At 37.4% G+C, this 25,989-nt stretch overlaps 5 protein-coding genes across 6 annotated transcripts; 4 read left to right on the top strand and 1 right to left on the bottom strand.

Moving 5' to 3' along the window:
* The first annotated feature begins 251 nt into the window (after positions 1–251).
* Positions 252–2,487, top strand: LOC103425466 (NAC domain-containing protein 20-like). Its single transcript, XM_070815032.1, has 4 exons — positions 252–385; positions 1,331–1,672; positions 1,767–2,068; positions 2,150–2,487. The coding sequence occupies exons 2-4, from the start codon at positions 1,414–1,416 to the stop codon at positions 2,282–2,284; spliced, it is 696 nt and encodes a 231-aa protein (XP_070671133.1). The 5' UTR covers positions 252–385; positions 1,331–1,413; the 3' UTR covers positions 2,285–2,487.
* A 153-nt stretch (positions 2,488–2,640) lies between these two features.
* LOC103403260 (uncharacterized) lies at positions 2,641–5,387 on the bottom strand. Its single transcript, XM_017323422.3, has 9 exons — positions 5,191–5,387; positions 4,872–5,089; positions 4,648–4,762; positions 4,248–4,337; positions 3,957–4,130; positions 3,728–3,847; positions 3,241–3,351; positions 2,972–3,053; positions 2,641–2,885 (listed from the first exon to the last, which is right to left on the bottom strand). The coding sequence occupies exons 1-9, from the start codon at positions 5,347–5,349 to the stop codon at positions 2,827–2,829; spliced, it is 1,128 nt and encodes a 375-aa protein (XP_017178911.3). The 5' UTR covers positions 5,350–5,387; the 3' UTR covers positions 2,641–2,826.
* Positions 5,388–8,115: 2,728 nt separating this feature from the next.
* On the top strand, positions 8,116–12,831 carry LOC103402833 (beta-glucosidase 40). The gene is made up of 13 exons (XM_008341602.4): positions 8,116–8,659; positions 9,842–9,908; positions 10,340–10,398; positions 10,506–10,581; positions 10,666–10,737; positions 10,814–10,901; positions 11,000–11,255; positions 11,342–11,457; positions 11,544–11,767; positions 11,957–11,988; positions 12,080–12,182; positions 12,287–12,395; positions 12,498–12,831. Exons 1-13 carry the CDS (start codon positions 8,513–8,515, stop codon positions 12,682–12,684), a joined length of 1,536 nt encoding a protein of 511 aa, XP_008339824.3. The 5' UTR covers positions 8,116–8,512; the 3' UTR covers positions 12,685–12,831.
* Positions 12,832–17,439: 4,608 nt separating this feature from the next.
* On the top strand, positions 17,440–19,189 carry LOC103402836 (UDP-glucose 6-dehydrogenase 1). Its single transcript, XM_029095711.2, has one exon. It carries the CDS (start codon positions 17,440–17,442, stop codon positions 18,880–18,882), a length of 1,443 nt encoding a protein of 480 aa, XP_028951544.1. The 3' UTR covers positions 18,883–19,189.
* Positions 19,190–20,247: 1,058 nt separating this feature from the next.
* On the top strand, positions 20,248–23,350 carry LOC103416497 (uncharacterized). Of its 2 annotated transcripts, none has more exons than XM_008354742.4 (3): positions 20,248–20,941; positions 21,411–21,561; positions 21,696–23,350. In XM_008354742.4, the coding sequence occupies exons 2-3, from the start codon at positions 21,417–21,419 to the stop codon at positions 23,078–23,080; spliced, it is 1,530 nt and encodes a 509-aa protein (XP_008352964.3). In that variant the 5' UTR covers positions 20,248–20,941; positions 21,411–21,416; the 3' UTR covers positions 23,081–23,350. The 2 variants fall into 2 exon arrangements, with proteins under 2 accessions (XP_008352964.3, XP_008352965.3); XM_008354743.4 differs by having other exon boundaries at positions 20,291–20,536.
* Positions 23,351–25,989: the final 2,639 nt, after the last annotated feature.

The following is a 25,989-nucleotide window of genomic DNA, read 5'->3' on the forward strand; positions in this document are numbered from 1 at the left end:
AAATTTTAACGAAAAGTTTCCGTACTGTTTATTTAAAAAAAAAATCATATTGTTACACTAAAAAGTCAATTTTGATACTATTCACTTTACCTTTATTTTGTTCTTATCGTTAAAACTCAAAATTTTCAAATCATTTTTATTAATTTTCTTTTTATTTTTTGATTCGCTGCGAGTCCCCGTTACTTGGACACCAAGATTCGCGTGGGCCGATGGGATAAGTCATCGTAACAGTTCATACGTATCTCGTGAAATTATAAATGCAAATAAATGTCATCGTCTTCTTTCAAACTTCTACCGCTATAAAACCCTACCGACGCCAATCGCAATCGCATTTCTCCTCCTCTCTCCGTCTCTGGTTTTCGGTTCCGACTTGTACGAAATCCCGGTAAGTTTTTCATCTCCGTTTGCTTTTGGAATTATCTTTCAGTGTTTTCATGGTCTCGTCCGGCCTCACAATTCTCCCATTTGGTTTAGAAAACTTGCCTATGCAGTGTGAAGGAGAGATTCTTGTGTCGCAATGGCCTTACAGGGAGATTGAGATTCATTCAAAATCTCTGTGTCCGTCTGTGTCCGGACTTCGCACAAGGAGGGATCCGGATTACTCAATTTCAATTTTACGGTCTTTTTAGTCCATCTCACTAGTCCACTTCACAAAAATCCAAAAACTTGAATAGCCCGAATCTTTTTATCTCTTGAACAGTTAAGATTTCTCGAAACACCAGACACAAGATCTAGAGTGAATCCCATTTCCTTATAGGGCACCACTACCACACCAATCCCATTTCCTTTAGGGCACCACTACCACACATGAGGGGAGTGGGACCGGAGGGAGGGTAGGATCAAAATACACGTATTGAGTTAGAATATGTCTCACCCGACCTCACCTTCGTCTCGCCTTGGTCGTTTTCATGAAAGATTCTTCTATTCTATATAGGACATAAAATGTGAGACTAGAGACTAGAGAGGATGGAGGGGACCAAATCACTAGAGCTTGAGTATTTTGTATGATCCACACCCGAGATTTTCATGCCCGTCCGCACTCAAAAATTTCTCCTATTCGATATGGTTTTGATTATTATGTTTGTGGCTTTGCATTATGAATCGAGTCTTGTGACCTTTTTTGTCTTAGCTAACTTTTAATTCAAACCAAAATCTACAAATAAGGTAATAAGATCCAGAAAAATTTGGGATAGGTGATTCGTATCTGTAAGAACAGTAAAAGCTCTAAGTTCTACGTGTATTAGGGTTGCACGTGCTAGAATTCAATACGTACTCCTGTTTTGATTACTTCATCTTCCCTATATATATATATGTGTGTGTGTGTGTGTAGGTTCGCAAAAACAAAGGTTTATCCCACAAGTCGAGAGCTCAAATCTCAAACCGTGACAGAAAACGTCAACTGCATCATTGTCCATGTCTTCCTCCATGGCATCCTCAGCTTCCCAATCTGCTGACGAAAACGAGGGGTTTGATCTGTTGAAGTGTTCGACCGTCCAAGAGGGCAAGAAAGATGCGGAGATCAGGTTACCGTTAGGGTATCGATTTGATCCCACCGGAGATGAGATTCTTGTGTACTATCTGTTTAACAAGATTATGGACCGCGCGATGCCTACCTACGATCTTATAAAAGAGGTTGATGTGTACGAGTGTCATCCGAATCAGCTGCCGAATGGTGAGTTTCAATTTGATTGGTGTTTTATGCAGCTAGTGAGTTCGGTCCATGTTTAGGTTCAAATTTGATTGCTTTATCGTTCTGTGACTCGCAGGTGACTTCAGACATACTGCCGATTTCAATGCTGCCTATTACTTCGCCAATAGAGAACCCTTCGACGCTCGTGAAGGCAAGATAATTAAGACGGCTACAGATGGTGGTTACTGGAAGGTGATCGACGACGAAGAGGAGGTTTTGTTCAAGGACAGCGATGTAATCGTAGGGTTTGAAACCGTCATGAAGTTCTACAAGGGGCAGGCGCCGAACGGGACCAAAACCCCCTTTGTCATGAACGAATACAGGCTCAATCCTCGTGTAGTACCTGCTCATGTGCTGAATGAAAGCATTAAGACTAAGGTACGGCTGTAAACTATGTACAAAAGTTCTTGTAACATGCTTTTGTTTTAGGTTGTGAAGTTTTTGTTCTCTTTGTTTCAGATTGAGAGGTACGTGGTATGCCGAATTATAAACAAGGAGGTTTCGAATCAACCAGCAATCGATTACGGACAGGGATTGCTCCAACTACTGCAAAAATCGTCTGCCGGCACCGTTGAAGATGGAGTACCAAAGTGATGGGGCAGAAGCAGTCTAGTGCTTCATTGAAATAGCAAATGCAGCTCCTTCGTTTTGATGTTTTTCTTTTAGTGTTATATAGATATAGCAGAACATTAAGTATCCAATATTTTTGGCCTAGTATTTGATTTGGCACAAGCGATTTTTACCTAGGAAATGGTAGGAGAGTAATTCAATTGATATGGGATTTGTTTTTTGGCGAATTAGCTATCGAGAAGTTTAACTCACGTGGTATTACCAATCCGCACTCATCATGTTATAACACGTCAAGAGAGTTCAGAATTCTAGTTTAAATGGATTCGTATAATTGCAAGAACTGCACTTATCGTGTTATAACACGTCAAGAGAGTTTAGAATTCTAGTTCAAATGAATTCGTATAATTGCAAGAATTGAAAATCAACTGGTATTGTGACCGATCTGCACTCATCATGTTATAACATGTCGAGAGAGTCTACAATTCTAATTTAATGTATTCAACCGAAACAACATTGAGAGTTCAACATAGCGTAATGAATCCGTATAAAATTGAGAGTGTTCAAAATCAACAAACTACGCACGACCTAAAAGACTCGGCGAGAACATTCTCATTTAGATTATGACCTGTAGGTGAAACAAAGAAACGAACAAACAAATAAATAAAGTAAATGGAACTGTTTGAGAAAACATGACATGAGTAGAGGCTTTACCTATAAACACTATCTTGTTCGTCTGAGTTTCTTCCGTTTTCCAATCACGAGTGGGCACAATCTCATATATCTCCTTCACTCCCTGCCATTATCGATGAAAAAAGAGGTGCGTGAATAACAAGACTCAGTAATAGCACATAATATCAGCCGAGGACAATATGAAAACAATTTACCACATAAGTACAAGATCAACCCGCAAAGTAAGCAATTGCAGCATAAGACTAAACTTTTCAAGAGAAGCAGTCGCATAATTTGATATTGAACAGTACCTGCAAAGTATGTAATTGATTTGAATTATGAATGCTCAAAACCCCTTTGCAGCGGTATACATCCATGCCATCTTTCTTCTCCCAAAGAATCTCCTCAATCCACAAACGAACCTTTTGAACAAGACCATCAGACATTAATGACAGATATATATGATTACTGTTGATTTTCGAACAATTGTAGCAATGGGAAATAAGCATCCACTATCTCCAAGATAACAGTTTTAACCGCAGAAATCGTACATAAGTCATTACTGTTGGTTTTCTTTGGCTACGATATAGTCTTGGTTCATAAACAATTGATGTTAATTGCCAGAACTTCATCGACCAATCAATTTTCACATATGAATAAAATAATCAAACTTACAAAAATGTACTGTGATGAATGCTAACCTTTCTGAAAAGTTGTTAACACGGCACCAAAAAGTTAACAGTAATTTGATTTCAAACAACTCAATGAACTCATGTCATAACTATTTCACAAGAATACCTTTTCAAGATCAACCTGCTGTGGCTCGGAAATGCATAAAGTTCGCACACCACTATCATGAAGATCACTTGTAGATAGAGCACGACTTTCTTCCAATAATGATTCTAAATGGGTAGCATGCTGAGAAGGAAAAGGTTAATATTATTTTTTAGAGTAAAATCTAAAGATTATTAAAAGACAGGAATGAACTACAAATATAACCAAAAAAATGGAGATATGCTTGACTCACCGTGGCATCATAGGCTCGACAGTCCAATATATTGGACAAGTCAACTTGACCACGAACAGAACGAATGATACTAGCAAGTGAGTTAATACTATGTATTTCCTTCTCCAGTTCCTCCAGAAAATTGGCAGAATCCTCTGGAGAAACCAAATCAACCTTGTTAAGAATTATAACATCCTACAACAAACAACCAAACTCATAAGAAAATTAAGTGCAACACACACATACAGAGATAGACAACAGATAAAAGTAAGTCATAAAGAACGGATTAAGTAAGTCATAAAGAGACCATACCGCAAACGCAATTTGAAGATATGCTTCAGGAAATGAAGATGAACTTCGATTTTCACTGAGCTGAAAACGGAGGTTCTTGGCATCTACAACCTGTTAAGGATATTGAGGAATAAACCTTTACTACTAACTTCAAAATAAAAATTGCATAACTTCTCTAGAAAAAAGGACAGAACAAGCTCAGTTGGTATTTAAAATACATAAGACAGAACCGACAGAAGTAACATTTACTACCATGTCGTGCAGCTAACTAAGCAGTAAGCATTTACCAAAGCAAGTTCCAAAATTCAAATGGTCATAATCAATTTGGTAAAACTTTAATACATCACTGGCACATAATCCATCCAATATCAAAACTAACACAAATTTTGGAAACAAACTAGATAAACGAATCCGAACTTACAGTGATAATTGAATCAAGTTTGACAGACGATTCTAGATTATCATCCAACCATAGAACCGAAGCAAGCGGAGCTGGGTTCGCTAACCCAGTAGTCTCCAGCAATATATGATCAAGTCTACAACCAAGTCAAACCGAAAACCGACATCCCAAATTCCATCAAAATCACAATAAAAAGAAAACAATTTCAACAAAAGCAAACAAATTTCAATACAGTTTTCAAAAACCTTTCTTTTCTCTGAACAAGTTGCTCCAATGCCTGCACCAAACTGTGCTTAACAGTGCAACAAATACACCCATTTGCTAACTCCACCCACTCTTCGACAAGCGCACCGCCATCTCCTTCGTTAATCATCGCTCTCTCCACGCCAATTTCCTCACCAAACTCGTTTAATATCACAGCAATTCTCTTCCCGTGTTGGGAATTCAATATATGATTAACCAGCTGAGTAATCCCAAATCGAAAACCAAGAAAACATACTCAAAGCTCTTATCTTTTCCAAAAAATGGAAAAAATATAGCAAAACAAAAAAGAAGTGAGCTTACAGTGGATTTTCCGGCGCCAAGATAGCCGGTGATGACGGTGACACCGACCGAAACGTCGTCGTCTATGCGACTAGATAAATTGGGCTGCTGCTGAGAGTAGGGTTCCGTCGCTTGATCGATTTCAACGGCGAGAGGTGGAGCTTCTTCATCGTCTTCCATTTTTTTTCCAATCCCGGGAAATTCACAGGTTTAGGGTTTTGTAATCCCACCTCAGTTTGAACTTGAATTATGCTGACCCACTGGGCCAATATCTGGGTCGTGGGCTTAGTTTGGGCCTTCATGAGTAGAAGTTCTGCTTTCCCATCTTCTATGGGTTTTGTTTGTTGGGCTTCAGCCCACCTCTTAACCAAAATTAAAAACATGAAAAATAGGTGCAAATGCAGCTCTCAAAATTAAAAAATTTATAAATAAAAAAGTCACTAAAGTTACCGTCTAGTGATATTCTTTCATATTTATAAGTGCGATGTATCAGGTTCGACATATCTAGGTGGTAAGTTCGATAACAGATGGCGTAATGTGTGGTTTATTCCAAATATTCTCCAATTTCGTTATTAAAGAAAAACACACAATTTCACTATACCATCATATGTTGAATAAATTTTATGATTCATGACTCTTTTCTAAGAAATTATTCTTTACAACAACTTATGTAGGAGGAATATTCGAAGTCAGCTTGGAGGGGAGGCAGATTCTCTGCCCTCCCACTTTCTGTGCCCTTCTGTTTTGTGTGGTCACAATTAAGTCACGTCAATATTTTATATTATTTTTTTATAGAGATAATAAAACAAAAATGAATAGTAATATAAAATGTTGACGTGGCTTAACCGTGACCACACAAACAAGAGGGCACGGGAAATGGGAGGGCAGAGAATCTGCCTCCTTTGGGAGGGGCACGTCAACGAAAATGATGTAATATTATATTTTACATTCTGCATGGTCTTTATTTGGGATGGAAATATATTCTCTCCGGATCCCTTCCTTCTAATCCATCAAATCAGGAAATCCGTGGCATTGAAATTTGATCTAACGACTGAATTTATTATAACTTTTAAAGTAATCCCTTGTTTATAGCCGTTAGAATTTCAATGACACATATTCCCTAATTTAATGGATTAGGAAGAAGGGATCCGGTCCCTTTCCGTTTAGGATAACTACTTGATGTGTGGAGAATAACGACAAGGACGATGCTTGTATAGAAGAAGACTATGCTTGTACGGAAAACAAATACAGAGTATGGAGACCATGAGGTTTATATTATAAAATTGTAGTTTGAAGCCACATTAAACCACTATTTTAAGTTAATTGCATTCACGAAGTAAAATTGCCTTAAATTAATTGACTTGCTCTTATGGTTAAAACATATTGCATTGCTTCAAAGTTCGAATTGCCTTTGCTAATCAAAGTTGACAAACATTCTTGACCATCAATAAAATTCCTAATTAAGAAAAAAATTACTTGATTGCTTCTAATCAATATGCCACTAGTCAATAATTGGCGTCGAAGACTTGTTTAATTGTCATCATCTCATTGATTACTGTTAGATAAATTTGATTCAATCTATATATTACATAAATTATGAAATTTAAACTAATATAACGGTAATTAATATGAAAGTGAGCATCAATACCACTTTAGGTTAAGGAGCAAAAATACACTCCTAACCAATCTATTATACAATCAAATATGCGGAATCAAATATGCATGTCAAGCTGGCATCTGTATAGCTAAATAGTGAATATTATTAAGACTAAAGAAATAATATACTTGATGTATCGAGCTGTATTCATAAAGTTGTATTATTGACACATAGAAAAATCTCTTCATAAGTCGCGAAATCGTATCAAAATTCAAGAGCATGCCATGAATAGGAGCCAACTGGGCGAAATGGCATCACAAAAAGGCAAATCCGTTTTGAATTTTGTATCGATTCTCACGCAACACTGTATTCCAATTTTGTTTGATTATTCGGTTAAAATGGACTTACCATTTCTGACCAAGAATCAAGGACATACCACCATCCATATTTTGGTACGGAATCAGATAACAGTAACTAAAAGTTAATTGTTGCTTATGCACCATATTTATCCAATCTGATTAGTTAAGCTATTATTTGTATCCTAAGAGTGCAGATATAACACATCTTGTATTTTGCTATAGGTGTGTGGATAATATTACATACTTATCCAATCTGATTAGTTAAGCTATTATTTGTATCCTAATAGTGCTAATATAACACATTTTGTATTTTTCTATAGAGGTGTGCTATCCACACACTCATTTTTACTTCTCACACACCTCTTGTTAATTTATGTCTGTTGATCTTTTTCAATTCATCCGATCTGACGGCCAAAAACTAAAAAAGTGTAAGAGAAGTAAAAAGGGGTGTGTGGATATCACACCCATTTGCTATATTAAATACCATCAACTGATATGACATATGTAAATCATATATCATACTGTCGTTGTGAAAAATACATGGTGATGAACCGAGTAAAGTATGAATAATCCGAGTATATGCGTGTACATCAACTGCCGCATCATGTATTATATAAAAAAAGAAGATCTGAAAAGAGAATCCAAACGTTTCTTAATAATTAATGTCTAATTCGGAACGTCAGTAACCAATCCATTATAATATTGGAAATATATTAACATACATTTCCTAGAACAAAAGTTGGCAATGCCAAGCGTGACTATACAGCAGAAGATATATACTTCCAAAACAAAAGGGAGGCTGGAAAGCAATCCAAATCATCTCACGATGATTGATAAAAGCAAGGGCAATGCGAAAAAAAGGAGGATATTACAGTTTAAAAATTAATTAATTTGCAATCTGAAATCTTAATCCAATGAATCCATACACAAATACATATATGATCATATCATATCATGTATATATATATGCACCATGCCACCATGTTTCTTATTCTGGTATGAAAACGTGTGAACTCAGGACTTTGGTTTTTCATTCCCCCACTACCCAATAACACCTCTCTCTCTCTCTCTCTCTCTCTCTCTCTCTCTCTCTCTCTTGGAGGCGCCGCCACTTTTGGTGGTGGCACCACCACAGCACTACCCTTTTACTGCCTTGTCGAACTCAACCACCCATTTTCACATTGTCTGTCTCTCACTACAAATAATCTACTCACTCAACCACTATAAATAATGTTCCCTTATATTCCCACCCCACCTCTCTCCCTCACCCATTTCTACAAATCCCTCCCCCACTATTTTTCGTTTCTCTCTCTAATTAAGCAGGGTTAGAAGCTAGCTAATCTCCTTCTTAATATCTCCGCCGCCGCCCCGCCGTCATTGTGAAGTGATGGGGTCGGCAAGAGGAGGCGTTGCTATGGTGGTTACAGCATTTCTATTGGCTGTTGGGTTTCCAACATGTTTGTCAGCCTCGGATATCAACAGGGTTAGCTTTCCCAAAGATTTCGTTTTCGGGACCGCCTCTTCTGCTTTCCAGGTTCGCATTTTTTAAATGACTCTTCTACCCTGTTATTAACTTAGTGGTAAAAGATAACTAATCATTCATTATTTCTCTTGATTGTAATTTTCTGTTTTTTGGTGTTTGGGGTTACCAGTAATCAGTGATTAATTTCTGGGCTTTGCATTTGCATGATGTACTTTGAGTTTCATGTTTTTCTCGTTATGTTCATCTTAAAACTTAACCTGTAATTGTAAGTTAGGTGCGAGTGCATGTAGTTTATTTGATTAAAAACATTCAAACCAACGTCCGAGCCCTCGAGGTCTCGAGTTTGATTTGTCCTCGTAATATCGCTTGTTCAAAACAAAATTGCAAGTTGTAATTTGCAAGGCCCTTGCATCTGCAGATTCACAGTAATCTCTTGAAGATACAACGTGACTGGGAACATAGGGGCTTTTCCGGGTTTTAAATTCTTTTGCTCGGCAAACCCACTTGAGGAGTTTCAATTACCGAAATACCCCTTCATTTTTCCCCGGCTCTTCCTGTTTTTAGCCTTAAAAAAGGATCACTCCCTTTGCGATATTTGCAAAACCGGCCTTTGATTTTTATTTTATTTTTTCATATATATAGGGACCACGAAAAGATTAAGAGGAGTATTTTAATTGAGATTTTTAAAGATTTTTAAAGATTTTTAAAAGAGTTATAGATTTGTGAAGTTTGGTGAAGTTGTGGTGGAGTTTCATAGACTCATGTGAATTCGATCAAAAACTTAATTTCTAATGCTTAATATACATTATAAAATATTTCTAAATCCATCAAAATTCTTAATTTTTTAAAATACTTTAAAATCAATTCCTATATAAACACACAAGAGATCTTATTGACTACTTTAAAACTCTGATTAAATACATAAAAATTTCTATGGAGTTTTAAGACCTAAATTTTGGTTTAATACCTATGAACTTCCATAGATTCATTTAAAATTTTGATTGAACACCCTTGAATTTGTAATTTTTTTTAAAATATTTTAAACTTCTAATTGAATACAACCCCCTAAACCCTCAACAAGGTTAATAATTCTTTTCATCAACCAAATATTGTTTTTGTTTTATAATTATTTAAGGTTATTAATATTATTTTTGGATATGATGCATAAATTATTTGAGGACTATGAGTATAAAAACAAAATTATTTACATTTTTTTCTTCTTATATTTGTCAGTACGAAGGTGCGGTTAAAGAGGATGGAAGGGGGCCTTCGATCTGGGACACATTTTCACATACTTTTGGTAATAATTTGTTATTTGTGGTTGATCATCTCTTTTTTTTACATTTATATTATTTTGGCCATAATTTGGAACATTTACCAACTATAGAGTAGGTCTCTATGTGGAGAAATTCTATCATATTATTGGCTTATGCTATGTGAGTGTCTCACTTATCACGTGATTGTTAAGTGAAAAGTGAGACGATCACAAAGAGATATATCTCTGACAAAGCCGTCCATGTTTTAGGGAACAATTAAGAAACATACAAGAGATTTCATTATATTACCGATTTCACGTTATGTGAGTGTCTCACTCATCACGTGATTGTTAAGTGAAAAGTGTGATGATAACATAGAGACATCTTCGATAACACCCAAATCATCCATGTTTTAGAGAACAATTCATAAACATACAACGCTTAATGCGTACGGATCATTTGCCTTGCGTTCCAGGTAAGATAGCTGATTTCAGCAATGCAGATGTTGCTTTGGATCAGTATCACCGTTATAAGGCAAGTCTAGTACTCAAACTATCCTTTGCTTTTTCTTGATTGTTAAATAGAACTATTTGTCTTTGATATATGCCTGATTAGCAACATGTTAAATCATTTGCAAGCAGGAAGATGTGCAACTTATGAAGGATATGGGACTAGATGCTTACAGATTTTCGATATCCTGGACTCGGATTTTTCCCAGTAATCTCCATCAGTTCTATCAGTGTTTATTTCACATACAAGATTAGTTCAACAAATTTTAACTGTGAGTTTGTCGTATATCAGATGGAACCGGGCAAATTAATCAGGCGGGTGTTGATTACTACAATCGTCTCATTGATGCATTACTAGCCAAAGGTGCCTCTTACATTTTCATTGTTCTCAGAACTTTATACGTACTTCCGACTTTGCATTAAGCTCTGTATGTATGCAGGAATTGAACCGTATGTGACCCTCTATCACTGGGACCTCCCTCAAGCCTTGGAAGACAGATACAACGGGTGGCTCAACCCTCAAATCATGTAATCAACGCAGACAATTTTGTGCCTCTAATTTTCGTAAGTTTGATTAACGATGACTTTTGGATTTAAGTGATTCATACGACCTTTGTCTATTGCAGAAAGGACTTTGCAACGTACGCGGACACATGCTTTCAACATTTTGGTGACAGGGTGAAGCACTGGATCACATTCAACGAGCCACATACATTTTCTGTACATGGATATGCTTCGGGCCTCCAGGCACCGGGAAGGTGCTCTATCCTGCGTCCGATCTTATGCAGGTCCGGAAACTCTACAACTGAGCCTTACATGGTTGCTCACAATGTCATCCTGTCTCACGGAACTGTGGCTGATATTTACAAGAGAAAGTATAAGGTAAGAATGCTGGAACGAAGAAATATTCATGCGCATACCTATTAACAACAGAAGTTGATTGATGATGCTACTTGGCGTCTTTGCAGTCAAAACAGCGGGGATCGGTTGGGGCATCATTTGATGTTATCTGGTACGAACCAGAAACAAACTCAACAGAAGACGTCATTGCAACTGACATAGCCCAAGAATTTCAGCTTGGCTGGTAACCACAAGTTTGATTTTATTACTTAGCTATATTCGACTAAGAACGGCCTTATAATTTGTGTGATCACCATGTTGGGACTGCAGGTTTCTTGATCCATTTATTTTCGGGGATTATCCAAGCTCTATGAGAAGAAGGGTTGGGAGCCGGCTGCCAACCTTTTCCAAATCCGAGTCTACTCTAATTAAAGGGTCCTTGGATTTTGTCGGCATTAATCACTACACTACCTTCTATGGTAAAAACGATACCAGGGATTTAATCGGAGGTCTACTTAACGGCAGCCTTTCAGACTCTGGTGCCATTACCCTTCGTAAGTACTCACATTGAACGCGCTACATATTCCACTTAACCGTTCTATGTTCCAGTTATTTCATAAGTTGTCGGAATCACCAATTCAGATATCAGGAAGTCGAAGACCAACTTGTTAGAGTTCTGTAACTTGTTACGGTTCAACTTTTGTTGTTAGCTGAAACTATCTTTTCGTTTTCCTTGTTTTCAGCATTCAAAAACTGGAAACCTATTGGAGATAGGGTATGTTGTTACAGTTAAGATTTCATAAGTTCTGTTACTGTTGTTTGATTTTTTTACTTGATCCGACATGAATGCTCGTGTGAAATTGCAGGCGAATTCTATATGGTTATACATAGTCCCAGAGGGGATGAGAAAATTAATGAACTACATTAAGCAAAAGTACGGCAATCCTCCAGTGATTATCACCGAAAATGGTAATTTTTCGAGTACAAAGTAGAAGGGATTGGAAATCCAAAAGTTCTTCGTGTTCATGGGACATTTCCTGAGCTAATCTTCTTGGTTTCATTATTTTTCGCAGGCATGGATGACCCAAATAGCCAGTTCATTTCCCTCAAGGACGCTCTAAGGGATACAAAAAGGATTAAATACCACCATGACTATCTTGCAAATTTGCTAGCTTCAATCAAGTATTAACCACCTTTAACTAATCCACTAGCTATGAATCTACTTTTTCTTGTCCATCTTGTGTGGTGTCAAACCTGATATCGTTCTGTTTTCGTTGAATGCAGGCAAGACGGCTGCAATGTGAAAGGCTATTTTGCCTGGTCTCTACTGGATAATTGGGAATGGACGGCTGGATTCACTTCTCGATTTGGTCTCTACTTTGTGGATTATAAGGACAAGCTCAAGAGATACCCGAAGGACTCCGTTCAATGGTTCACGAATTTCTTGAATTCTACTCAAACAAGGCTATGATCATCTGAAGTTCTGCACTTGCACCCGAACTCATCGAGCACACGAGGGTTGTTGCAGTTCCTGTTTCTTTCACAAATAACATTATGATTCTATCAAACTTGAGACATGATTTGAAATCACAAGCTTTTGGCTTATGTTTGCAGTCAATATTGTTAGAGAAACATAAAAGGTTTGATTAGAGCACACGATAAACATTGCGAAACAGATGGCACTGATCTGCACACAAATTTCAGCACTTGGGATTTGGGAATGGTTTTGATGCAGCAAAGATCAGGAGCTAGATCATTGAGTGGTTGAATAGATCCGCTATAATGTTCAAGCTATACAAAACTGTTTGCTCTCAAACATTTGACCCCAATTACCAGTAAGCTAGTACCTTAGGTCCTTAGACGGAAAAAAACTTTTCAGAGTCTCTGATTACGTTATTCGTAAGACATCTCTAAAAAAAACATAAAATTACCTGTATTTTAATCGTGTCCAAATTTATGTTAGATCCACTCAATATGAGAGTTGTCATAATCAAACAGCCATACCGAAGTTTAGACATGGGTCAATTATGTTTCCCATACTCTTTATGTTGACCAGGAAGTGGTTTAATTTTGTTCACTACTTGTTCATGGAGCTCAAATCCTCCTCCATGATAAGGATATCGGAGCCAAAATCTAAGCTCTTGAATATGCCAATTGGCCTAACCATGAACAAGGGCGGCAATACATGACATATACATGTCCGTCGATTCAATCCTAATTTAGGTGAATTAACTATGACTATTGTTTTTTTTTCCGTTTACTTTCATTATTATTAATGAATTTGGTGAAGGAAAGACGACCAAAAAGTTCGAGGGTATAATTACCCTCACTACTTTACCAGATAGCTAATATTGCCTCATCTTTCTCCATTTAAAAAATAAATAAATTAAAAAAAAACTAAAACTATTGTCATTCATGATTCATCCAACTAATCACAATTTAATATTTCATTCTTGTACATGTTAAATTGTAAGTTACTAATAAAAAAAAAACATTGTGTTGCATTACAAAACACGAACAAAACTGCAAAAATTGTGAATAAAGCAATTGACTCGAACAAGTAATATGTTCATCTTCTAGCACTCGAGTTTGAATACCGCATTGGTAAACAATTATATTAACAATTGGGCCGTACAAACGTCCTTGACGCGTTTGCCTGCGATGGTATTGTTTGGCCAGAAGAAAATGATTAGTTGCCTAATTCAATTTAAAAAAAAATAAAATCGATGACTTGTTGTCGTAGCAATTACTCCAAAATTTCAACAAACAAAACAAAAAACGCACATTGTTTGGAATCACAGTCATAAGACCAAACTGACACCAAAAGGAGTGGACACTATTATTTTACACAACAATTCCTCCTCTTTCTCTGTCACGTCTGACATAAATATTTGATAGTTTATATTATAGTTCTTCGGGTGTTGCTCACACAATTTTTTTTATTTTAAAAAAAATTAATGAAAATAGTTTGAAAACTTTGAGTTTTAATGAAAATGACAAAAAAATGTTGTAAGTGAATAGTACCATGATTGACTTTTTAGAGTAAAAATGTAATTTTTCGTTAAAATAAACGGTACAAGAGTTTTTCGTTAAAACTCCTTTTATTTTTTACATCTCTTCTGTTAGTGTCTATCATTGGAGCATGTTCAATTCAATCAATTGGACGATCAAAAATTTAGATCGCTGTATAAAGTATAAAAATAATGTGTTAAGAAACCTATCCCAAATATACTTATTTCGAATGAAAAAAGCCCGCATTTGTCATAGCATATGCTACAATTTTTTTTTTTTTAAATATGCTGGTACAGAGAAAAAAAGAAAGCCAACCATCGAAAATCTTCAATGATTGACCTTAGTCTCCAAAACGCTGCATAAGTTCTGGACCACATCAATAACACCACTCTTTTTAATATTGGTCCAACAGCACACAGTTTATATAGATAATTATTCACCGCATAATTTCCCTTCCTATTCGGATCTGTACCTACCAGTGAGGGTGTGGGGTGAGGCAATGTTGCAACAATATTACACCCCATATGTTTTCATTATGTATGCCTTGCATTGTACTCCATTTTCTTCTTTTGCTCCTACCAAAAGTTCTAATTATTTATTTAATCATATATAAAAGCTTCAGTTTCTATCACTCAATATTACGATCTGGTGATATTCCTTTTCACTTGTGAGTGTGAGATTTTAGGTTTGAATCTCTTAAATGGCGAATTCAATACCAAATTAGGTTGCTCATTGTGTAACTTAACCGAACCCCTCCCTTCCGTTAATGTAAAATACATCTTTGTACTAAAAAAAAAAAAAAGCTTCACTTTCTGGTTTTTATATTTATTTTTGTGGATTTAATATTTAATGAAAATTGACACTTTATGGTACTTTTTTGGGCAAGATATATATAAAAATACAATTTTTCGTACTCTTTTATACAATATATACTATGGCTCTACGTTCTTTTTTTTGGGGGGGGGGAAGAGAAGGGTGGGTGTGTTTCTGTTTAAGGTTACAAGTCTTTATTTGGACCCCAATATTGTAATGTGTTGTGCGTGCATGATGCAAAACTAGCATGAAATTACAAGTAGTAGTAAAAAATAACATTCTAATTATAAGTAGTGTTAAGTAAAATTACATGAGTCTTACTTTATTTGAAATTGTAACGAGATTGTTCTTTTTTTTTTTTTTACATAGATGACGAATTTGTTGTTTACTTACTATTACTAATTACTAATATATTGTACGATTTAGTCCAAATAAAAAAAAATTACAATTAGTGATTCATTTTTTTAATAAAACTAGATTTAGATACAATCATAAAGCATGTATATAACATCTCACGTCGTCCAAGGGAGTAGATCATCTAGGCTTTATATATATATTTTTATCTTTACTTAGCACGAGGCATTTTGGGAGCTCACTGGCTTCGGATTCCATTGAAACTCCGAAAAAATCATTTAAAATTTAAGATTCAAATATAAATAATACTTAATGAAAACTGACTACATGATGTACGATAAACGAACACGATTGCAGGATCCCTAAGATCCTTAGAAAAAAAGATCCTTTTCCATGAAAACAAACAAGGGAAAAACTGCATGTTGACTTTTAACGGTGGGAACTTTCTAGTTAGCAGCTCCAAAGCATAAATTATTTATTAAAAAAATATATCTAAACTTTTTAAATAAAAATTAAATAAATTACTGCACATTTTCCTGCGTGATATTTGTTTCGTTTGGGTTAGGAAATGATGATGAATGCGTGAAAGGTGAAACGAAAACGTGTTGAATCAACGTGGATCGGGCTGGTACTGTTTCCGGGTCACACAGATTTCGGTTGTTGGATCTTATGGACTCCTCACTGCGCTGTGAGCGTATATATACCCCTCAGATCTCCTACGTTAACTGCCATCAGAAGAAGAACACAGCTCCCCCTATCCTCTCTTCTCTCTTCTCTCTCTCGCTCTTCTTCCGCATAAGATCTCTCTCGCTCTCTCCGCCGTCGACCTCCCGCCTCACATTGACTGAGGTAATATTCATCTGCTCTGCTCATTTGGTATTTCGTCGAGCTCCGTGGTTTTGCTCAATTGGGTTGTTTTCGGTTTTTTTTGTTTATGGATATTTTTCGATACTGTTTTTGCATAATTCGATTTGGGTTCTGTGTGTTGAGGTGTTTGATTCAGAAAGGTTGCTCATTCACTTGTGATGCTGTTTGGGTGTGCTGGAATGTGTAGATCTTTGTAGTTTCTCGCTGCTTGCTGTAGATCTGATTGAAATCGGTTTTAATTGCGAATTTGGATCTTATGATTTGAGATTTGCATTCTGTGGGTTGTAGAAATGGGATTGTTTAGCTGAATTTTGAAGAAATCATCTTTCATTTGCTTTAAAAACTGTGGATCTGCAAAAATTGTAATGAGTTTTTCGTCGATTAAACTTATAGATCTTGCGTTTACCTATCTCACACTTAGCTACAATTCTCTGTTTTAGTTTCATGAATCAGTATTATACTTTAAAATCGAAAAGGTTTTGACTTTTGAGCCTATTCTTCGATATGGTTGTCGTTAGGAGACGAACTGATGGCTAGGCCCTTGTTTCCGTGGTTTAATCTTTTGCGTTCATTTATGTTTTTCCTTCATCATGGATCACCAATTTGTCTCCTAGATTTGGATATCATACTGCACTCTGAATGGAATATATAACACTCGGTTACCAATAAAGCTTGTTCGTCATCATTTTATATAAGAAAACTAATGAAAAATGCTTGAAAACTTTAAATTTTAATCAAGGATTTAACTTGGCTGCTGATTAGCAGCCCCTCCTGCTGAGAGCCTATCATGCGCAACACGTGTCCAAGTTGTGATTAAAAAATCACTACTTGGACACATGTCCAGCCGTGATTGGCTCTCAGCAGGAGGGGCTGCTGATTCTTCAGCAGCCAAGTCTTGTAGGTTGTAAGTGAATAGTATCAGGAGTGACTTTTTAGAGTAAAAATGTCATTTTCGTTAAAAGTGAACAGTATCGGAAGCGTTTCGTTAAAACTCCCAATATATTCGTTTATTTGTCCTTTTGTTCTTAATAAAAGTTAGAAGGCCGGTCAGGAGCAATTAGTCTTTTAAAGCTTTGATAATTCTATAATAACATAAAGATACTAGTATTTCAGTGCTTGGGCTGTTGCTTATCTCATTGTTTTGATCTGCTCGTCTTTAGGCCGTCAATAGCAGAACAAGATGGTGAAGATCTGCTGCATTGGAGCTGGATATGTGGGTGGGCCTACTATGGCTGTGATTGCCCTTAAGTGCCCAGATATTGAAGTAGCTGTTGTCGACATTTCTGTGTCTAGGATCAATGCCTGGAACAGTGATACGCTCCCCATATATGAGCCAGGCCTTGATGATGTGGTGAAGCAACGCAGAGGAAAGAACCTCTTCTTCAGCACTGATGTTGAAAAACACGTTATGGAGGCAGACATTGTCTTTGTTTCCGTTAACACGCCCACCAAAACCCAGGGTCTTGGAGCTGGCAAAGCCGCTGATCTTACCTACTGGGAGAGTGCTGCTCGTATGATTGCAGATGTATCAAAGTCTGACAAAATTGTGGTTGAGAAGTCAACCGTCCCAGTCAAAACAGCTGAGGCCATTGAAAAGATTCTGACCCACAACAGCAAAGGCATCAACTTCCAAATTCTTTCAAATCCTGAGTTCCTTGCTGAGGGAACTGCAATCGAGGACCTTTTTAGCCCAGATCGAGTCCTCATTGGAGGTCGGGAAACCCCAGCAGGCCAAAAGGCAATTCAAGCACTCAAGTCAGTTTATGCCCATTGGGTCCCTGAAGAAAGAATCATCTGCTCTAATCTGTGGTCTGCTGAGCTTTCAAAGCTTGCTGCCAATGCCTTCTTGGCACAGAGGATATCTTCTGTTAATGCCATATCTGCACTCTGTGAGGCAACTGGTGCAAATGTCCAAGAAGTGGCACATGCTGTTGGCAAGGACACAAGAATTGGGCCCAAATTTTTAAATGCCAGCGTTGGTTTTGGTGGGTCTTGCTTCCAGAAGGATATTTTGAACTTGGTATATATCTGCGAGTGTAATGGCCTTCCTGAGGTTGCAAATTACTGGAAACAAGTCATTAAGATCAATGACTACCAGAAGTCTCGGTTTGTGAACCGTGTGGTTTCCTCAATGTTCAACACAGTCTCGGGTAAGAAGATAGCAATCCTGGGATTTGCCTTCAAGAAGGACACTGGTGATACTAGGGAGACACCTGCCATTGACGTGTGCAAAGGGCTGTTGGGTGACAAGGCCCGGCTGAGCATATACGACCCTCAGGTGAGTGAGGACCAGATCCAGAGGGATCTTTCTATGAAGAAGTTTGATTGGGACCATCCCATTCATCTTCAACCTCAGAGCCCCACTACTGTGAAGCAAGTTGGTGTAGTCTGGGATGCTTATGCGGCAACAAAGGATGCTCATGGAATCTGCATCCTGACCGAGTGGGACGAGTTCAAGAGTCTTGATTACCAGAAGATTTATGATCAGATGCAGAAGCCTGCATTTGTGTTCGATGGAAGGAACGTGGTGGATGCTGAGAAGCTGAGGCAAATTGGGTTCATTGTTTACTCCATCGGAAAGCCCCTGGACGAGTGGCTCAAGGACATGCCCGCCGTGGCGTAAAGACTTGATGACGAGGAGCGAAGAAGCACAGTAATTTGAAGATCGATCCGCTTGTGGGTAAAAGTTCTGTCAGTTCTGAAGTTTGTTACCGAGAGTGGATGCTTAATTTGTCCTTAATTTTTACCTTCTTGTATGATTTTGTTTTTCACTATTCTTAAACTTGGGGGTTTATGTTGCGTCATATGTTACTTGTAATGGTATCCTTAATACGGTTCGTGAGCTTTGTCCTCGGCTTAGTGGAATATATCTCAATTTGTTATTTTCTTAGCTTAATGTAATAAAATCAGAAACCAGGAAATTATAATTCTGTTGATCTTCCTTTTTTTTTTTCTTTTTTTTCTTTTTATGTTGCCAAGTAGTGTAGGTTTACAACTGGAGGATGACAAGTGTACACTGTCACCGCGGCATTCCCGTTGCTGGTCTGGTAAATCTCTGTCTAGTCAAAACAAAATATAAAATGAATGCATATACACTGTAACACTGCGAGCAACTTACACTATAACATAGCAACCAAATTTCATTTTAAAATTCGTAATCAAATACTTAACTTTAAGTGGTCTTAGCATATACAATCCAAGAATTTTTGAGACGGAAATAGAACTAAAAACCGAAAAGGTGGGCAGCCAAATTTTCTTCCAACAAACAACCATAGTTGCAAAGCGTCACCACCATCATTGCAGCTTCTCTGCAGATCAACTGCCGCATATCCATGGAACCGAAGAGGTCCCGACCACCTTTCCACCACTACCTTCCAAGAGAATCGAGAGGTCCTCGAACGTCCTTCAAATGATCTTTTACCGGCTTTCAGGTGGTCCCTGGACCATCCGGGTCCCCTTTTGAATTTGTCCATGAGTGTAATATGACTTTTCTTACAAAGATTTGGTGAATTGGAAATTTCATCATTTGTCACGCTATCACTGGCATCAAATGCTACATGTTATTCAATATTACGAGTGTTTAGCAGTTTTTTGTTTTTTTCTAGTATAAAGTGAGCAAAAGTTTGGAATTTTTAATCCAAGTTTGAATTTACAAATGTATTACTTGAGAATACCACCCTATCTTTAAACTCGGTGGCCAAAAGTAAGATGTCACTTCATATGGTATCACGGTTGGGTAGAGAGAAAATTAGTTTGGTTTTATTTTTTTTATTTTACCCAAAAAAAAAGGTAAAAACAAATGGCTAGGAATTTTTTTTATCAAAAAAAGTTTGTGAGGAGCTTTCTCCTGTTAAACTCTCTTTATTTTTCTCTATTTTTTCAAACAATAACATTAGACAGTAGGGACCTTATCGTAAATTCAGTTCCACAAAAGACGGCTTCAGCCCTTTGGGCTTATATATGGTCCAGCCCACACCAATACACTCTTTCGGTATCAAGATTAAACCGGTTTTTTTACCACCTGGACCGCTTCTTTTACATAAAATGCACGAACCGTAGTCCCTTTATCTTTCATCGTCATCCCCTTCCGATTCGATCCCAAGCAGGTTGACCTAAATTTGTTTCCAGATTTCCCCAAATTTCTTATCATAATCGTTGAATCGGTTGTCCGTTTGTTTGAATTCGAATCTCCGCTGTCGATTAATCCCAAATTCTACCCAATCCGTTGGCCTCGCACAATTCTAGGGTTTCGACTCTGAATCGGCCCCTTTCGCCTCGTAATATTCCAATCCCTCTCGTTTATTGGATCTATTTTCTGTCTTCTTGCTTTGCCCTCTCGAATTTGCTCCTAATTTTGTATATTTTTTCGGCCGCGTCGAATTTCTAGGGTTTCGTAGAGTTCGTCTCATTAGGGTTTGTTCTTTGTGTAATTTCGGTTAGGGGTTTTGTTCGCCTCACCTCTCTATCGCCATTTCGTGTATTTTTTTGTCAATAATTTCACGATTTCACTAGTTAATTGCAATTTCTAGGGTTAGGGTTTTCTAAAAAAATTCACCTTCTTTATTTGGTAAAATTGGATTAGGGTGACGGTTCCTAAGGCCGGTCAATCTGTTTCTGTTCATAATTCAGCGTTCAATTGTATTACTTAAGCCGTCTACTGTTCCTCTGAAGAATTAATAGAGGTACAATTTTGTTGTTGTTACTTTAATTTTGTGATGGGTTTTGTTGTAATTATTGTGAGTTTTTTTCCCTATCAGTTATCATTATTATTCTTATGCTGACAAATAAATCTGATAAATGGAAACAGTATTGAGATTGAGATTGAATATTGATATTATTCAAAATATTTTGTTAGTTATTAAGCTTAAGTTGGAATATGTGGTCTGGTGAAATGATAAAAAAGGCTTAAGTGGTCTGTGTTCAAGTGAAGATATGTTGGTGTTTTGATAAGTGGGTGAGCAATTGAAAGCAAGTTATGCGGGTTTTGGCGGGTTTGGATTAGCAACATTACATGGCTGCGGTCTTGGCTTTGGAAAAATTTCTATGAAAAATGTAGTTTTGTTTTTTTCCTGCTAAACGCCTAAGTATTATTGTGGTTGGTGTTGTCATGCATATTTTCAAAATTCTCATAGAAATTTATTTGGGCTTCAGGTTAATATGGGATTCAAAAGGCCCTTTGATGATGTCGAGTTCCAGGAGCTTCCTTATAAGCACTCAAGACAGCATGAATTCGGTGATAGGCGCTCACCATATTCTGATGCTGTTCCTTGTAATGGCGCTCCCCGAAAAACTTGTGTTTCAGGTAAATGTTATTTTGGGATTACATTACCTTCGTTTTCTTTTTTTTTAGCTAATAAAGCCCTGCTATTTTAATTACTGAACATGGTTGTTTTGATAGATTCATGGTGAAGTCTAATCTTGTTTTCCATAATTCAGGGGAGAATCGGAATGGTGATTGTAAATCTCAGTGGCTTGACATTCTTGAAAAATACAGTGTTGCTGAAGGTTCAACATCTGTCAACAAGGGTTGTGCTTCCTTCTCATCAGTAACTAGGAGTTGTGGTGAAGAAGATGTGCGGTCTGGACCAGATGCTTATTCAACTCCTACTGAGGATTTCAAATTTGACTTCCCAAGGAGAACATGTGTTCCTTTCAAGGATGCTTATTCTTCTTTGTTTGACTGCTCTCCAAGAAAACAAGTTCCTGTTGGACCAGATCATCAGGCCATTATCCCCACTTGGAGTGGACGCATGAATTTGTCGGATCAGAAAGATGAGATTAATAATGACAGTGAGGAAAAGCTTTTAGGAACTTGTGTCATTCCAATGCCTGTGTCAGACCTATCACCTCTTGAGTGTGATAAGGTTGGACTTGGTCGAACAGATTGTAGCTGCCTGGACGCAGGTTCAGTCAGGTGTGTGCGACAGCATGTCATGGAAGCACGGGAAGAACTTAGAAGAACCCTTGGAAATGAAAAGTTTGTGAAGTTGGGGTTTTGTGACATGGGGGAGGAAGTGGCACGACGATGGAGTGAAGAAGAAGAGCAGACCTTTCTTGAGGTTGTTTACTCCAATCCTGCATCATTGAGGAGGAAGTTTTGGAAGCAGTTGTCTGCAGTGTTCCCTTCTCGAAGTAAAAGGGAACTGATCAGCTATTATTTTAATGTGTTCATGCTTCGCACGCGGGGTGCTCAGAACAGGTCTAGTATACTAGACATAGATAGTGATGATGATGAGTGGCATGTAAACGATGGGGGTTCCAATGACGGGAGAATTGCTGAAGATGATGAAGACTCCGTTGTTGAGTCTCCTTATTATCAAGGTGATCATTTGGGCCATGAAGAGGATTACTCCGAAGAAGATAGTAGTGATGATGATGATGGTGACGGTGATGGTGATGTGGGGCATGTTGGAGGAGATTCTAGCGAAGAAGATGGCGGGATAGATCATGTGGCACAATCATACATGCTGAACTCAGTTAACGAAGGAAAGTTTGATACAGTTGGGGATTGGGAAAATAATTCAGGGTGTACTGGAGAGGAATTTGATTTCCAAGATGACTCGTGCGTATCTTTCGAATTTCAGTCCTATATGCATGACAGCAAATGCTTGGATAGCCAACCGGATGCATCCGGTGATGTTGCTGGTCATGCATATTTATCGGAGCCTTGCAACGCTAAAGTTTGGGACGCCAGATTCACGGTGGACACCATGAAAGGCGATGATCTACTGCCGACGTGGAGTATGATTGAAGGCATATTCGATCAAGGCATGGAGGATTACAGGATGAAGGATGAGCGCAAGGCTCCAGCTGGTGGCTAGTCGCGTGTGGGTTAGGAAATAATTCTTTTAACCCAAATAATTGTTACCGTAAATTCTGTACAGCTCTTGTGAGGGCTAAGTTTTGAGATTGGAAGCTAAGTTTCTATGCAAGGGAGCTTTTCTCAATTTTTTTTCTGTTTATTAATATATTTTTCCCGAAGCACAGGTGATTTGATATCCGGTGTTTCTTTTTGTACAAAAATCCATGGAATCAGATATTCCTCCTGTATATGTCAAGTTTTCTCATTGGAATATTCCTGTCATTTGTAATTTTGTGTGCCTTCATTACCTCTTTATTTACAGTCCCATAGCAGGCAGCCACACTGTTTTCTCCTCGTGAGAATCTTCATCAAATACTTCCCCCCCCCCCCCCCTCTTCTCCTCTCCTCCCTTTTTTTTTTTTTTTTATGTCTCGGACTGGTGATATTCACTCTCGTTTTCTTATTCAGCGCTCGTATAAAGTAAGAAAACATGTGCGAAGTCGTGGTTGGTGATATTTTTCAACTTAATGGGTGACTGGATGAAGTCGAGTAAAGAAAAACAAACATAAATCCAATAAAATGTATAGTTGCGGCAGTCTTTAAGGAATCCGGATGCTCTCCGGATCCTCTTTACGTGGATCATGAGAATCGTGTCCGTTCATCGTATATCGTACGATCAGAAATTATTTTAAATATTTTTATGTAAAATTAAACACAAACTGTATCTGATAAAAACTAACTATACGATGTACGATAAACGAACACGATTCATGAATTCCCAGAATTCTCCCCAAAAGGATCTAGAGAGTATCATGTTGGGTCTTTAAGTACTCTGCTTAGAATTTATAATGGGAACCGGATCCCCTCCAGATTCAAAGGAACTGAGCCTAAAGATCAAATGATTCGGACCATTGAAATTTGATCCAAAAGCTACAAACAGGAGCCCCTCCAAAATTTATAATAATTGTAACCATTTGATTAAATTTTAATGACCTAAATCATTTAATTTTTGAGCTCAATTCCTTTGGATCAGAAGGGATCCGGTTCCTTTATAATGAGGAAGGACTGACATGCATGCTGCAATTGCGATTCTCTTATCTGCAAAGTAAAGTCAATGCTTTTAAAAATGGGTAGTTTTTTTTTTTTTGTCGAAAATTGGTGGTTGAATTCTTTAATTCTTTTGTGTTGGCCACGTGGAATTCTTCAGCTGATTAGGCAAAATTTTGGTCAATTACAAGGGAAAGGGACCTCATAATCCCTTTCCACCTAAGCCAACTGAGCATAAAATCCGGGCCCTAAAAATTTGATCTAACAGCTAAAAACAGGGGATTCCATTAAAGTTATAATAATTTTAGCCGTTAGATTAAATTTCAAGGATCCGGATTTTGTGCTCAGTAGGCTCAGGTGGAAGGGATCAGGATGATCCCTTTCCAATTACAAGATGTCAAACAACTCTATGAACTTTAAAACTCATTAAGGGTGCGTTTGTTTGCACTCACTGGCATTCACTAGATTGGACTGGATTAACTGGCAGAGTAGTCCCGTTTGTGTTACACGCTAGGACAAAGTTTAATGAGACTTACCCCGACTAAATGGGACTAAGCTCTTCGCTAAAGGGTCTTAGCGAAACCTCCCGAAATCGACTGGACTACTAAGCCCACTCCTCTCCACTTTGCCCCTCCCATCTACCAACTTCCTACTTCACCCCTCTCATCTACCATTTTCATCCCATATCCAGCAAAATTCAAAACAAAAAAGCAAAAAAAAAAAATATAATATTGGAATTTGTTATTAGTGTGTTTCTTAGTCCTGATACTACATCAAACACTTCACTGAATCAGTCCAGCTTAATTTAGTCTAAGCTAATCCAAGTTAGTTCCCAAAGCTAGTCTAATCCGAAATAAGCCGGCGTAACAAACGCATCCTAAGTTTGACCCAAAAAAATTACGTTTGATCTATTGGTTAGAATAGTGTGCCTGTCTTTTAAAATTTGAATTTTGTTAATAGATACAAATAGTAAAGATTAGAAGATACAACCGAGCGGAGAATTTTCCCTTACCCAATTGTCATATGAGTTTTAAACAAAAAATATGATCTGGAAAATGGCAAGCATGAAATTTTAATAATTAAACATCTGCAATGGATATATGACAAGGAGATGACTACAATATGGGCGGTTGACTTGATCAAAGAAACTGGTAATTACTAAGCAAATGTGACTTTCTATGAATTGAATAGTGTGAAACTTACACATTTTGTTTTGGTGTTTGATGAATTGGGAATAACATGTGTCATCTTGGTCAGCATCTAACTTCAAGATTAGTTTGATGATTTCAATCTTAGCTGTTGAATCGTATATAAATATTGTTTTACAAAAGAGTCATGACCAGTCATATACTAATGTAGTGGGAAAGTGATTAGAAAGTAAAGAAAACTCATTAATATGTTGACATATACCTATCATTTATGCAAATACATTTCCTTTTCGGACTTTGCTAGATGCAATTACTCTTTTTGGCGCATAAAGGCTCGTAATTGCATCAATAGATGAGAGTCACCTATCGGCGTGTTGAAGATTGTCCCCAGCACTCCTTGAACCATATGACTATAGGAAGCTTATAAAACAATAAAGACCTGACCTTTGGTTGAAGATGTTTCAGTTTTACACTATTTTATTGGTTAGTATTATCCACATGCTTATTTTTACTTTTCACACAATCTTTTTAATTTTTGGTCATAAGAACGAATGAATTGAAAAATAACAATGACCTAAAATTAATAAAAATGTGAGAAGTAAAAATAATTAGGTGAATATCGTATAAATTTTAGACTTCCTCAAACCTTGGGATCCTCAATACACACCCAGCAATCCGGGCCGTCAAGTTGAGCAGCGAAGACGTCTCACTTGACAACACGTGCTGCCAATTT

This window comes from Malus domestica, chromosome 16, assembly GCF_042453785.1.
Source record: "Malus domestica chromosome 16, GDT2T_hap1".
In the NCBI taxonomy this organism is placed as follows: Eukaryota; Viridiplantae; Streptophyta; class Magnoliopsida; order Rosales; family Rosaceae; genus Malus; species Malus domestica.

What these genes read in the sequence shown, in the direction of transcription:
- LOC103425466 (XM_070815032.1), top strand. Translation starts at nt 1,414, where the DNA reads ATGTCTTCCTCCATGGCATCCTCAGCTTCCCAATCTGCTGACGAAAAC. An exon ending in TCCGAATCAGCTGCCGAATG is followed by an intron (nt 1,673 to 1,766) that starts GTGAGTTTCAAT and finishes TGTGACTCGCAG; the next exon opens with GTGACTTCAGACATACTGCC. An exon ending in ATGAAAGCATTAAGACTAAG is followed by an intron (nt 2,069 to 2,149) that starts GTACGGCTGTAA and finishes TCTTTGTTTCAG; the next exon opens with ATTGAGAGGTACGTGGTATG.
- LOC103402833 (XM_008341602.4), top strand. Translation starts at nt 8,513, where the DNA reads ATGGGGTCGGCAAGAGGAGGCGTTGCTATGGTGGTTACAGCATTTCTA. An exon ending in CTGGACTCGGATTTTTCCCA is followed by an intron (nt 10,582 to 10,665) that starts GTAATCTCCATC and finishes GTCGTATATCAG; the next exon opens with ATGGAACCGGGCAAATTAAT. An exon ending in CAAGAATTTCAGCTTGGCTG is followed by an intron (nt 11,458 to 11,543) that starts GTAACCACAAGT and finishes TTGGGACTGCAG; the next exon opens with GTTTCTTGATCCATTTATTT.
- LOC103403260 (XM_017323422.3), bottom strand. Translation starts at nt 5,349, where the DNA reads ATGGAAGACGATGAAGAAGCTCCACCTCTCGCCGTTGAAATCGATCAA. An exon ending in TTGGCGCCGGAAAATCCACT is followed by an intron (nt 5,090 to 5,190) that starts GTAAGCTCACTT and finishes GGGATTACTCAG; the next exon opens with CTGGTTAATCATATATTGAA. An exon ending in GTCGAGCCTATGATGCCACG is followed by an intron (nt 3,848 to 3,956) that starts GTGAGTCAAGCA and finishes TTTCCTTCTCAG; the next exon opens with CATGCTACCCATTTAGAATC.
- LOC103402836 (XM_029095711.2), top strand. Translation starts at nt 17,440, where the DNA reads ATGGTGAAGATCTGCTGCATTGGAGCTGGATATGTGGGTGGGCCTACT.
- LOC103416497 (XM_008354742.4), top strand. Translation starts at nt 21,417, where the DNA reads ATGGGATTCAAAAGGCCCTTTGATGATGTCGAGTTCCAGGAGCTTCCT. An exon ending in CCGAAAAACTTGTGTTTCAG is followed by an intron (nt 21,562 to 21,695) that starts GTAAATGTTATT and finishes TCCATAATTCAG; the next exon opens with GGGAGAATCGGAATGGTGAT.